Source organism: Nelusetta ayraudi, unplaced genomic scaffold (genome assembly GCF_046127955.1).
Source record: "Nelusetta ayraudi isolate G7.1 ecotype Tasmania unplaced genomic scaffold, CSIRO-AGI_Nayr_v1 ptg000042l, whole genome shotgun sequence".
NCBI lineage: Eukaryota > Metazoa > Chordata > Actinopteri > Tetraodontiformes > Monacanthidae > Nelusetta > Nelusetta ayraudi.
This window is the reverse complement of record NW_027466092.1, coordinates 3174081-3187161: the sequence shown is the minus strand read 5'-3', so window position 1 is coordinate 3187161 and position 13081 is coordinate 3174081. Positions and strand designations below refer to the sequence as shown.

General features: G+C 47.3%; 1 protein-coding gene across 2 annotated transcripts in view; it reads left to right on the top strand.

Annotated features, from left to right (window-relative positions):
* Positions 1 to 12824, top strand: part of llgl2 (LLGL scribble cell polarity complex component 2) — a 30787-nt gene extending 17963 nt beyond the window's left edge. The window contains exons 10-26 of one of the 2 annotated variants that reach the window (XM_076033679.1): positions 356 to 510; positions 1660 to 1871; positions 2986 to 3053; positions 3169 to 3322; positions 3728 to 3832; positions 4567 to 4662; positions 4821 to 5017; positions 6297 to 6444; positions 6576 to 6723; positions 7612 to 7728; positions 7836 to 8002; positions 8886 to 9150; positions 9748 to 10008; positions 10319 to 10366; positions 10684 to 10726; positions 11373 to 11428; positions 11962 to 12824. In XM_076033679.1, coding sequence (XP_075889794.1) covers positions 356 to 510; positions 1660 to 1871; positions 2986 to 3053; positions 3169 to 3322; positions 3728 to 3832; positions 4567 to 4662; positions 4821 to 5017; positions 6297 to 6444; positions 6576 to 6723; positions 7612 to 7728; positions 7836 to 8002; positions 8886 to 9150; positions 9748 to 10008; positions 10319 to 10366; positions 10684 to 10726; positions 11373 to 11412 — 2224 coding nt within the window. In that variant the 3' untranslated portion in view covers positions 11413 to 11428; positions 11962 to 12824. The remainder of the gene's footprint in view (positions 1 to 355; positions 511 to 1659; positions 1872 to 2985; positions 3054 to 3168; positions 3323 to 3727; positions 3833 to 4566; positions 4663 to 4820; positions 5018 to 6296; positions 6445 to 6575; positions 6724 to 7611; positions 7729 to 7835; positions 8003 to 8885; positions 9151 to 9747; positions 10009 to 10318; positions 10367 to 10683; positions 10727 to 11372; positions 11429 to 11961) is intronic. The other variant, XM_076033680.1, reaches the window with a different exon arrangement.
* Positions 12825 to 13081: the final 257 nt, after the last annotated feature.

The window sequence follows — 13081 nt, the reverse complement described above, 5'->3', positions numbered from 1 at the left end:
GCGCTTCACACCATTCAGTGGAAACACCTTCAAATCGCAACTGTGCTTAATATATTTTAGAAATATCGCTTTTATTTTGCGAGAAACTGTAATGGAAAGTGTGTGTGTGTGTGTGTGTGTGTGTGTGTGTGTGTGTGTGTGTGTGTGTGTGTGTGTGTGTGTGTGTGTGTGTGTGTGTGTGTGTGTGTGTGTGTGTGTGTGTGTGTGTGTGTGTTCCCGTAAGATCACTTTGAATGTTTGACTTTGCGCCTCGCATGCGTCACATGACCCTCTGTCACACATTAATCTGGAAGCAAACTAAACTGAACTGAACTTGACCCTCTGTGTGTATGTGTGTATGTGCGTGTGCGTCCAGGCCCCCTTTCCTGCTGTTCAGCGGCGGGATGCCCCGAGCCAGCTACGGCGACAGGCACTGCATCACCGTCATCCACGGCAAGACGCAGATCGCTCTGGACTTCACCTCCAGGATCATCGACTTCTTCGTCATCAAAGACGGACCTCAGCACACAGGCAGGCGAAACGCAAACGCACAACAACGAGTCCATTTGCTCAATTGCAATGTTGGATTTGTTGGTTCACACAAGTTGACATTTGACAGTCAAAGATCCTGCTTTGTGCACAATTCACCCACGTTTTATATCATTAATATACATATTAAAAAGTGCATCTTTTACTTATTTTTGTCTGGCTCCACTTGGAAAGTGTGTGCTGAAAGTTGCAGTTCTGCTAAACAGCCGTTTGCGATGTCACAAAGGGCACTGGGGTACCTCCCACATTAATGACGACGCTCTCTGCCAGGTTTGGCTTCCCACCACCGTTCAGTCTCTTTCTAAACGTGACAGATTCAACTAAACATCAGTGTCGGCAGGAAGCCGAAGCAGCGAGCAGAGGGCTGAAGTTGCAGCTTCCTGCAGGTCTGCAGACTCGTTCTGGCTCATCAGTCTTGAGAGGCAGCTGTGTGCAAGGCACCTGCACCTGAGCTGAGAATGTCAAAGCACAATCTCTAAATAAATGAATAATCTTTTCTGTGGTGTGTCGTAAAAACGGTTCCATTCAAACATTTCCCTTTTGTCTTCCTTGGAATATCTGAATAGAAACTTTTGGCAGATTGATAAAAGCATGCGTGCATGTGTGTGTGTTCCACCCATAACCTCTCTCTCTGTGCCAGCCTCCTCTTTGTTAACACCTACAGCTATTGTCCGAGGACGTTCGTGTCCGATAAATTTTTGATATTGTGGTTGGGTCCAACTTTTAGTATGAAAAATTGTTCAAACTATTACTTTGATTTTAATTGACTGATGCTTTTAATAATAATTCATTTTATTTTTTAGGATGCCTTTCACGACACTCAAGTTCGCCTCGTAGAAACAATCAAAGTACAAAATGCCACACATTAAATACAAAAAAAAAAAGCATACAACCAAATGCATTAAAAATAGAACTGTATCTAAAAGCATTGCAATTTATCTGGTTAGAGCAGATGCGTTTTGAGTTTGGATTTGAGCAGATTCGCAGATGTAGTGTTGCGGATTGTGATTGCTGGCTGCTGAATTCTCTCCTCGTTGGAGTTTGTGAAGGCTTTTCTGTTGGGAGGCCACATTGCGGAGCTTGTTGGCTCAGCTCAGTGTTTCTCAGTACGCGTGTCTCGTCGGCCTGCAGGCGACCCCAGTGCCCTGGTGGTGCTGGTGGAGGAGGAGCTGGTGGTGATCGACCTGCAGACGGACGGCTGGCCGGTGATTCAGACGCCGTACCTGGTTCCCCTCCACTGCTCGGCCATCACCTGCTCGCACCACGTGTCCGCCATCCCGCTCAAACTGTGGGAGAGGATCCTGGCCACCGGAGACCTGCAGCAGACGCACTACTCCAAGAAGGTATCCCAGGCCTGCTTAGACGTGAACGGGACAGCAAAACACTTGAAGGGTGTTTTGGCTGGACGTGTAGCCAAGTGCGTTTCTAGTCGCCGGTGTTTTTGTTTAGCGTCGTGATTTTCAAATATTAGTCAATAAGAACATTATTTTCCCTTCTGCTTCAGATGTTTGCCTCTCAGAATCGCGATTGCTAAGATGTGCTGCGGTTCGCTTTCCACTTCAATTCAAAGTTCATAACAACTTTTGTATAATTCAGAGTAAAGTTAGAAGGTTCGGCGGAGGCGGTTTTGGTCTTTCGATGCGCAAAATGTTTTATGGAAACACGTTTTTTTTTCCAACTCTGACGTAACAAACATTCCGCTAATGTTAACACATCTGTCTAGAGCCTGGATGGAGGAGGAGACCAAAGTGTTTCTTGGGCTCATTCACCCAAAGAAAAATTAAAATGATGTATCTACGCCTCATCTTACCTTATTAATTCACATTAAATCAGTCAATGGAAATAAAGCACTGGCCTTTTTATTTTTTTTGAGTTAACATTTTTAAGTGCAGTGTAACAGATTTGATAGTAGATACTATTATCATTATTATTATTATTATCATTATTATCAATATATGTTATAATGGTATAGTGTCATATTTTTACGTTCCATCGTTTGCAACTTATTATATCATATTGTATAGCTTTCTTTAGTACTGCATAACACTTGAGTCACCCTTATCCGTATTTGCCACTTTTTAATCTGTATTTCTGTTTATTTTATCTCTTTTTGTATATTAGTACCACTTCTATTTAACTGCCACTTGCCACTCTTTTTAAATTCTCTTTTTACGCCTTCTTCCTTTCACGCACAGTCACGTTGGGGTTTGCCACACCAACCTTTCACTGCCATGTAACGTGACGTGTGACAAATGAAATCTTTGAATCTTGCTGAGAGATGCTGGGCACTGGCCAGTCGGTCACCAGGCGTACAGTGGCTTCTATTGAAAAAGCAAAGCTGCTCATCACATATGGAATGCTGCTCTGTGAGCAGGGCTGCGTTCCTGTGTTTCTGCCCAAGAAGCAGATGTTTGGTGTTATTGTTAAACCTTTCATTTCCCCCTTGTCTTGTCACAGCCGTGGCCAATAACTGGAGGCCAGAACCTTGCGCCAGACCCTCCGCAGAGAGACCTGCTGCTCACAGGGTCGGCACTGCTCCCCCTTTTTTTTTAAAAAAACAAAAAACAAAAAACAAAAACATATCCAGTGGGACATTTCTGTGCGAGATTGAGCAATATCCTGTTGTGCGTTTGTTTGCAGGCACGAGGACGGAACGGTGCGTTTCTGGGATGCGTCGGGAGTCTGTCTGCATCCCATGTACAAGCTGAGCACCGCCGGAGTTTTCCACACGGACACGGACCCCAACGACAACATGAACCAAAGCACAGAAGGAGAGTGGCCGCTGTTCAGGAAGGTCAGCAGCAGCTCTTGGCGGTTCAACATTGCAAAAAACTGCTTGGTTAAAATACTATTACCATCTGCTACTACATGGTTGAGTCTGACCAGGGCTGGGTACCATTCCAAAAATTTTGATACAGTGCCAGTTTTGATACCTCGCTCAATGATACTTTTTTGATACCCGATGCTTTCACATTGGCATTACACAGCACAAAACGTTTCTCTTCAAATCAGGATTTTCTCCAAACCAAGGTTGTTGTATTGCCTTCCCCTGCACAAATGTTTGAATTTTGCTTTAGTGAATGATCCATCTCAATGAAGTGGAGCCGTGGCACTAACTTTCACTCTAGCGCAAGCATAACTCTGCTAGTGTCTTTAGCTTGATGAGGCGTTTGATGATTGCGTTGCTTTGTTTTGCCAGGTTGGCTGTTTCGACCCCTACAGTGACGACCCGAGACTCGGCGTCCAGAAGATCCACCTCTGTAAATACAGCGGCTACCTGACAGTGGCAGGCACAGCTGGACAGGTGAGAGACACGCTAGCACGCCAGCACTCACGGTTCAGATTAGATTAGATTAGATTAGATTCAACTTTATTGTAATTACGCATGTCACAGAAATGCAGTTGGCCTCCATCCAGAAGTGCTTAGCAGTGAATAAATAACTGTTGTTTTAAAGTGCAGGTATGAAATGAATAATATACATTGCTGTTGGTATTGACAGAATATAACAGGTTAAAAATATACAGATGATATTTATATGAATTAAGTGATATACAATGATTATGATGATTGCAGTATGTACAGGGAGAGCACAGAGGTCATTGACAGTAATGCCAAGAAGTAGTGGGTAATAAGTCCGGTATGATTACAGTCTGTACAGTAACTAGTAACTAGTCCAGGTTGGGGTGGGTTGGCTCAACTCATCTGGCGAGTTCAGAGTTATTATTCGGTGCTGCGGACGTGACGAGGGTTGCATGAGTGCAGATGATTCGCCGACAGGAAAAGAATGACGTGTATAAAATATTTTTAGCCTCGTGGTGAAACAAATGCGGCGGTGGTGACGGTGACTGGTCTCCCACATCAAGAGAAAATGGTGGTCGATATTTCCGTCTCTCCTTGTGATCCGCTACCCATTACTGCACCTTAAATCGCGGGGGGAAAAAAACAACTTTACTCATGTTTTCACCCCGTCGGCGAGGCCCGGGTCTTTTCCCCCTTTCGCTCGCTTCAGCTTCTGTGCCTCTTGTTTGCGTCTGCAGATCCTGGTGCTGGAGCTGAACGACGAGGCGGCCGAGCAGACGGTGGAGGCCAAAGTTGTGGACTTGCTGCAGGGCCAAGAGGGCTTCCGCTGGAAAGTGAGCACTCGAACTCCCCCTTTATTCCATGCGTGTCGCATCTTTCAGCGCACGCCGCTATTATTTCCTGTCATTGCGACAATCTTTTATTATCTGCACCCCCTGGTGAGCCGAGCAGCCCAGTCAGTAAGTGAGTCTTGGCCTCTCCTGCCGCTCAGGGCCACACTCGGCTGGACGTGCGGGAGGAGCCGGTCCTGTTCCCTCCGGGCTTCCAGCCCTTCGCCCTGGTCCAGTGCCAGCCCCCGGCCGTGATCACCGCTCTCAACCTGCACTCCGAGTGGAAGCTGGTCGCCTTCGGCACCAGCCACGGCTTCGGCCTGTACGACTACCAGCAGAAGAACTCCGTCCTCGTCAAGTAAGGAGGAGAAAAGTTTCCCAGAAGCCGCGGCTGCCGAGTCCCTGTTTCCAAACACTGGGAATAATCTGATCCTGTTCAACGCCTCCAGTCTTGTCGTGACAGGTTTCCACTGCCAGGTTTCGGTCTACGGTCTTGGTTATGAACCAGCTGTTCTGCTTCGTCCTCTATGTGAAAGTACAAAAACCTGAGTGTTCCGGTGTGAAAAGCCTCCGCAGGCCTCGGCATTAGATGTGACTGGTGACATGCAGCACTGGCCTGTGGGGACACACGACCGTCTGCATTCTTGAGGAGGGCAGAACTGCTGCTCTCTGGAGCTTTCCTCCACTCTTTCACTTGGAAGTGTTGGCACTCTTTCCAGACTTGCACAGGCAGCGTTGGCTTTTCTGGTTTTGCTCGTCGGGTTGGTGGCTCACTGCGCTGCCTCGCGGTGTTTTCACTTCTGTGCCGCCAAAGTTGCGCACACTGTGGCTTCTCACTGTCGCCTTCAGTAGCGAGAAGCAGCTGCAGGTTCCTTGCAACGTTTTAGGCTGTAGTAAAGCATAAACACACATTGTTACTATCTGCCACTTCAGTGATAGCAAGAAACGTTTAGCAGAACCTGTTCCAGAGAGCTTCTTGTCTTTCTTCTCATACGCTTCTTCTTTATCAGACGGCCTGTGTGTGTTGTGGATGAAGACACAGAACTTTGCAGAAAAATTTATTTGAAAAAAAAAAGAAAAGAAAAAAAAAAGCAGTATAAATACAACAGTGGCCAAAATGATCAGCGCCTCACATGTGACCTGTGTTTGCTGCCAAAACACAATTTCATGAAACATGCAGATGGTTGCACAACAAATACCTTTTATCCACTCTTTAATATACATGTATTAACATTTGTAATCACACAGCTGTGTCCTAAGACTGTTTGATTGCACCAGTCAATCATTACATAAGTCATTTGCAATGATCACTATTTCTTCTGTGGGTATTTTAATGGCCAATACAAAACAAGACACGACTGAAAGCAAGCGTTCTAGTCATTTCGGTTAAGACCTTTCATGTGTTTAAGTACACATACAATACCAATAGAATACAAATGTATAAACACAAAGAAATATAAATACAAATGCAGATATCCAAATTGCTGCTACCTCCATATCCAAAGCATTCGAGTCTCCTTTGTTTTGTTTTTGGAACATTGTATTATTTCCACTAGATTTTGTCCAGTTTGTCTTCCACTGAGAGGAAGCTGTCGTGCAGATCAGCAGTGCCAGTTTTGTCTCGCTGTGATTTCCAGATGCACGCTAAACCCCAGTGACCAGCTGGCCATGGAGGGCCCGCTGTCCAGGGTGAAGAGCATCAAGAAGTCCCTCCGCCAGTCCTTCAGGAGAATCCGACGCAGCCGAGTCTCGCTGAGGAAACACCACGTCAACAACGCCGCAAAGGTACCTGGCAACCCGGCAGGACCCTGCCCTTCACCGCACCTCTCAGACACCCTTCACCTCCATCCCTGATCTCTCTCTCTCTCTCTCTCTCTCTCTCTCTCTCTCTCTCTCTCTCTCTGCCTCCCCCTCAGCTGCAGGAGGCCAACGCTCGTCTGGAGGCGGAGCTGGCAGAAATGGAGCTGGCGCCGGTGCAGAGGAAGATCGAGGCTCGCTCCTCGGACGACTCCTTCACCGGCCTGGTGCGGACGCTGTACTTCGCCGACACCTTCCTCTCAGACAGTGAGTCCCGAGATCCTGAAGGAGCTGTTGACGAGGGATTGGATTTATGTAGTACTTTCCTAGGCACTCAAAGCACTTTTGCATTGAAGCCATCAGTCATTCACACCACATTCACACTGGTGATGGTGAACTACATGTGTAGCCACAGCTGCCCAGCGGCAGACTTAAGGGAAGCATGTTTTTTTACATTGAAAAAAATCCCACAGCACACCCACCACCAACTAAAATCATTTGAAAAAAAAAAAAGACACCTTTTAGCCTGATAATGACAACATAGGCTCTTAATCTATTTATACTCACTCAGTGTGACACCTGGGCCTGGTTAGATGCACACAAAGCTGATATCCTGAATGGAAAAAATGCCACATTCCTTTTAAAGCACAGTCACTCTACATTGGAATTTTTTTTTTTTTGACCAATTAAGTAAAATTGGATCATTTTTCACAGCACACTTGACATAATCTCACAGTACAATAGTGTGCCACGGCACAGTGGTTGAGAAACACTGCATCAGACGAGTGTTTTTCAACCTTTTTTAAGCCACGGTACATTTCTTTTATTGAAAAAATCCCTTGGCACACCACCGGTAAACAATGTTATAAAATGACAATTTCTAGCCAGATAATGACAACATGGTGTCTTAATTTCTTTCGGAATTGAGGGAGGAAACTGGCTTACATTCCATTTAAACACAGTCACTTTGCAATGGAATCGTATTATTTCTTTTGACCAATTAAGTGAAATTGGATCATTTTTCATTATCTCACGGCACACTAGTGTCCCGCGGGACAGTGATTGAGGAACACGGCATTAGACAACCCTCTCAACCTCCAGTCGCCCAAGCTGCTGCCTCTTATTTTTCATTTTCTAAAATCTCTTCTCTCACAGGTTCGCACAACACGCCCTCCCTGTGGGCAGGCACCAACGGCGGCTGCGTTTTCGCCTACATGCTCCGCATCCCCCCCATGGAGCACAGAGCCGAGGAAGGAGTCGCGGCGCAACCAGGTGGCTGCTGGGCGCGGGGAAGGAAGGAGTTCGGTTTTCGGTGTTTATTCTGATCACCGCTCCGTCTTTAACTGAGACGTGCCGCTCCATTCCCTTCTCCCCTGCAGCCAAAGAGATCCAGCTGATGCACCGGGCCCCCGTCGTCGGCATCGTGGTCCTGGACGGCCACGGCGCTCCCCTCCCCGAGCCCCTGGAAGTGGCCCACGACCTGGCACGCTCGCCAGACATGCAGGGCTCACACCACCTCCTGGTGGTGTCAGAGGAGCAGTTCAAGGTCAGTCCATGGCGCTGCTCTAGAGGGCAGGAAGGCTTGGTAGATGGGCTGCAGGTTCATATACATTTTCATGCAATTTGACCATATAAAAGGATGTGATGCAATGCTTATCTTTTTTTTTCTTCTTTTTTTTATTGTATACAGTGGTGGGGCAACGTGTGATGCCCTGTATTGCACTTAAGTCTCAGAGTTCAGTTTATTTTAGTGCACCTACAAACATTTAACAAACATACACTTTTTTTTTTTGTCTTATTGACAATAAAAAAAAACTAAATAATTTCCGTTCGTTCGTGTGCGCCCTCTGAATCGCACAAAATAATTTCCAAAAACTTCTTTCCACAACTGTACCTGTATTTTCAATTTCAAATTAGAATAGACAAATTTGTCTAGTGTTTGTGTGCACAGTGCACCTGAGGATACTGTGTGTGTGCGTGTCAGTTAGACTCTTGGCATTCTGCGTTGTCACCTGACATTTCAAGTTGCAAATGGGAAGTTGTGTTTCAGAGTTGACAGCTCGCTGTGCGGTCGGTCATTGTCTGATAGGGTTTGGTCCCTCTGGGATTTGACCTCAGCGCTGTTTCAAACAAAGCCAAATTTATTTTGACATTGCTCTCTATAGTTGATGATGTCTGTCATTCTGTCTAGTGGAGGAGTGATAAATTCAAACAAATACAACTCAATTCTAAGAACGTTCATTCAATGTACGTCTGTGTTGGGGCAGCGCTGCAGCAACATTCTTGCGCCGCGAATCTTAAGTTGCTTCCGACCGAAGTGATCAAAAGGAGCCACTTTATGATTTCACGAAACCGACAAGCGTCTGTGTTGCGATCTATCTCTGTTTCCCCTTGTCCATTCTTGTCCCCTCCTCATCCTCTCCGCCCAGGTCTTCACCCTGCCGAAGGTGAGCGCCAAGATGAAGCTGAAGCTGACGGCCATCGACGGCTCCAGAGTGCGGCGGGTGGGCGTCTCCTGGTTCAGCAGCAGTCGGACGGAGGACTACGGCGAGAGCGGCCTGGTGGTCCTGACCAATCAGGGCGACCTGCACGTGGTGTCGCTGCCACACGTCAAGATGCAGGTGCACTACCCCTGCGTCCGCAAGGAGGACGTCAGCGGCATCGCGTCCTGCGTCTTCACCAAGCACGGCCAGGGTGAGAGCGAGGCACAGTGTCCTCACACGGCACCACACACACTGACTGGTTCAAGCCAAGTCACGTCAGTGCCGCTGTCACTGCTGAGTCGGGCAGGGCTGGGTTCCGCTCCAAATATTTTAATTCCGGTTCCTAAATTATGTATTTTTTTTTTTTTTATACCAGATGTTTCAAATACAATTTGAACAACAAAAAAAATAAAGAATAGATTTTTTTCATTTCATTCCAATCCGGATTTCCTCCAAAACCCAGAGCAGATCCAGGCTCCTGAGGGTCAGAGGTCATCTGCTTTGACCAGTTGGGGTGAAACGGAAACGAGAGAGAGAGAGAGAGAACAATAAAGTTCTCATAATATAGATGTAGATATAAATAAATAATTCAAATATAGAAACACAGAAGCACATGCATAAGTGTATCTCATACATACAGTTAAACATGCAGATGTATATCAGTAAATGCCTCGAATTATTGTACATTTAAATAGACTTCAAAGTACAGCAGTGGGCTGCTGTAGCTGCTGTCCATATAGAAAAGTGAATGCGCCGCTGGTGCCTGGCAGCTCCACCGACCTCTGTCCCCTACCCCCCCTCCCCGCAGGGTTCTACCTGATCTCCCCCTCGGAGTTTGAGCGCTTCTCTCTGTCCACGCGCTTCGTGGTGGAGCCTCGCTGCCTGGTGGAGCCGCCCCTGCACTCGGCGGCCAGCCAGCGCAGGCGGCAGCTCGACGGAGCCTCGTCCCCTCACAGGCACGTATCCACTGCAGCTGCCTCGCTCCCCTCTCAGCCGCCGCCGCCGCTTGCTAACCTGCCCGTCTGTCCGTCTCCCTCCAGGAACCCCCGGCAGGACGCAGAGGACGCAGGTAACGCGGCGTTGCTCGCCGTCGCCTCGTGAACGTGCTCGTGCTGCTGGCTGATAGAACCCCGCTGTCCATGCACACACGTCTGCTTGTGCTCTTTGTTTTACATATACGCACGCACGCACGCAGGCACGCACACACACACACACACACAGGCACAGACAGACAGACGCACACGGACACACAGATACTGACACACACACACACACACACACACACACACACACACACACACACACACAGACAGTGGATGATGGCTGTGTGTACTGACTGCTCCTTTGCCTGCTTCCCCCTGTGTGTTCCTTCCTTGCAGAAAGTGCTGCTAGACGTGTAATGGAGCATGCTTTGCTGAATGACGAGAGTGAGTACCAGAGAGCAGCCAGACCATTCAGTGTAGTCCAAGTGAAGCCCCTCCCCCCCTCCCCACCCACCCGTAGCCCTGTTTAAGAGCCCTGCACCTCACCACGTGGCTGCAGCCCCTCAGCCGCCATCAAGTCCTGCACCCCCCCCCCCCCCCCCCTTTTTCATTGTCAGCTTCCAGTGCATGTCGAGTGTGGACTGAGTCCCAGTGTGGACTGAGTCCCAGTGTGTCCAGCTCTCCCATGATGCGTTTCAAAAACGTGATTTAGTTATTGCCATGTTTCTGTTCCGTTTGTGTGTTTCCTTCCTTCATTGCAGAAGTGCTGCAGGAGATCCAGAAGTCACTAGAAGGAGACCAGACGTAAGTCTCAGATAGTCAGTTGTGAGGGCTGCCCTCTATTTCTTATCGTTCATCGTGTAATTCCAGTTTTCCGATGCCCTCAGAGGAGACAAAAGGGTCAGTACAGCCTTTTTAGTAAAAAAAAAAAAAAAAAAGGCTTCTGCACTCACTGCACTGTTTGTTGTACAGTGAGCCTGGTGTGAAAAGAAGGGACACCTGAGCAGCTGTATTAATCCTGTGCTAATCTGCTGCGTTATGTCAACACGGCTGCCATGTTAGCTGGTACACAAACTATTAATGACTTCAGCAAATGGCTGATATCAGTTGGCACCATGTTGCTATGACAGCAGGGAAGCTTTACCACCAAACACAAAACCCGAAGCCGATAGATTCTTCAGAATTTGTCGAAGTGAAGGATTCCTGACAAAAGTCAGCCACTCGGTCATTAAATTATCGTTTGCTTTGATCACAGGGTGTGATCATGTGACATGGGGCAGCATCAGTAAAGGAAGTTCTACAATGCTGTATTTCTTGTCAGATGGGGCAGATTGGTTCCGAGTTTGACACCATGTCTGCGCGAAGCTGATCAAATAAATAAGACTGAACATAAAAACAGTCGAGGCTCCTTAATGCTGACTGTTGATGGAAGCTGCTTGTTTTCCTGCAGGCTGACCATGGAGAATAATGTGAAGAGTGCTGTAGCCTAAAGTCTGGACACTTGAGGTGAGGCAACATAGACACATCGACGCCGTGATGTAACAATACCAAGATGACACTGAGAGAAGAAAGTAATTAGACTCTTTTAAGAATGTTGGAAAGTGACACAGTTGTCTGCACCGCTGTGAGAGGGTTTTGGATCTTCAGGTTTGGGGTCAAATGTTATTATAAGGCACCTAAAATGCACTTGAACCTGTACATGTGAGTTTAATTTGACCTTCTCTACAACATTGAATACACATGCCCAACTGTTCAGTGCAGTAGTGTCAGTATTTTATTGCGCAGCATCTTGTTCTCTGTCGCGGCCATTAAAGAGAAAAATCACATCAACGTGAGTGACTGATCCTGGATTGAATGTGGATTGAAACGGGCCTCTTCATCACGCTGTTCACATTTAGGGCATCACGAGGCCAAGACGAGGCCAGGCAAAAGGTCACACGACACTGACCTTGACATTTCTAGTGGTGGCAGCCTACTGCCCTACTTTATGATATCATGCATCTCGTGCTCGCCGGCTCACTGCGTCCTTCTGTCCACAGATGGAAGCGACGCGACGATGAGCGCCAAGCGAAGCAAAACTGCAGTCAGGTCGCTGCTCCCGCCTCCTGCTCGGCTCCAATCAACCACTACTGACCCCTGACCCCTTGACCTCAGTGACTGCCCTCCCTCCCCCGCCGCCCTTCCTCCCACCGTGCCTCCTTCACTCTTAGCACACAGAGCCCCCCCCCCTCGCAGAGACACCAAAGCACTCTCGGCTGCAGTGCCGCGAGTTTCACCACGCGGCCGTCGGAGGACAAAGTGACGCCGCCGGTGCCTGAAGACCCACACGCTGTGCACGAGTCGCCCTCCTCAACCCCCAAAAGCCACATTAAAAAAAAAAAAAAAAAAGAAAAGCACATTCCTGACACGTGACCAAACCAGGCATTAGTCGGCGCGCCGCCACCAACCGAAAGCTGCGTCTCCGTAATCAAAAGCTTTATGAGTCGATGTAGCAGCCGCAGCCACTTCTTCATCACGGAAGCCTTGATCACCACCACCAGCCTTCTCCTCACGGGGTCTCCTGGAGCCCCTGGAGCCCCTGCTTCATCACCAGTACATGGACACACAACTGACAGGAACATTGGGTGATTCTTTTATTCTTTTTTTTTTTTTAAACTGTCTGAGAATATGTTGTCATTGAAATGTATGTGCAAGTTGTGCCTGATTTAGTTCAATTCACCACGAGAAAGTCGACAGCGAAGACGGAGGAGATACTGGTTAAAAAAAAAAAAAAAAAAAAAGAGCGACGGAAAGAAGACTTGAAATGTTCACCACACACAATAATATAAGTTAATTCCAGATTTAAAGATTAGATACAGTCAGAATTCACTCTTGACTTTGTCTCCTGTCATTCCATTTTTTTCTTTTTTTTTTTAAATCATGATGGAATCATTTCTTGGAAAAGATGATTGAGTACCTGTTTTTATCCTTCGAAAGGGTCCTTTTTTTTTGGTTGGCCATCCCTTGTGTTTCAACATTTTGTGCATTGCTCACATCTGGTCCAAAAGAAAACATCAAGGGAAATGATCATGAGTGATACCAACAACAAAAAGACGGTTAACTGTTTGAAAACCTATCACTTTATTTTTCTAAAGTGTCACAGCCCTGCCCCATCCCGTC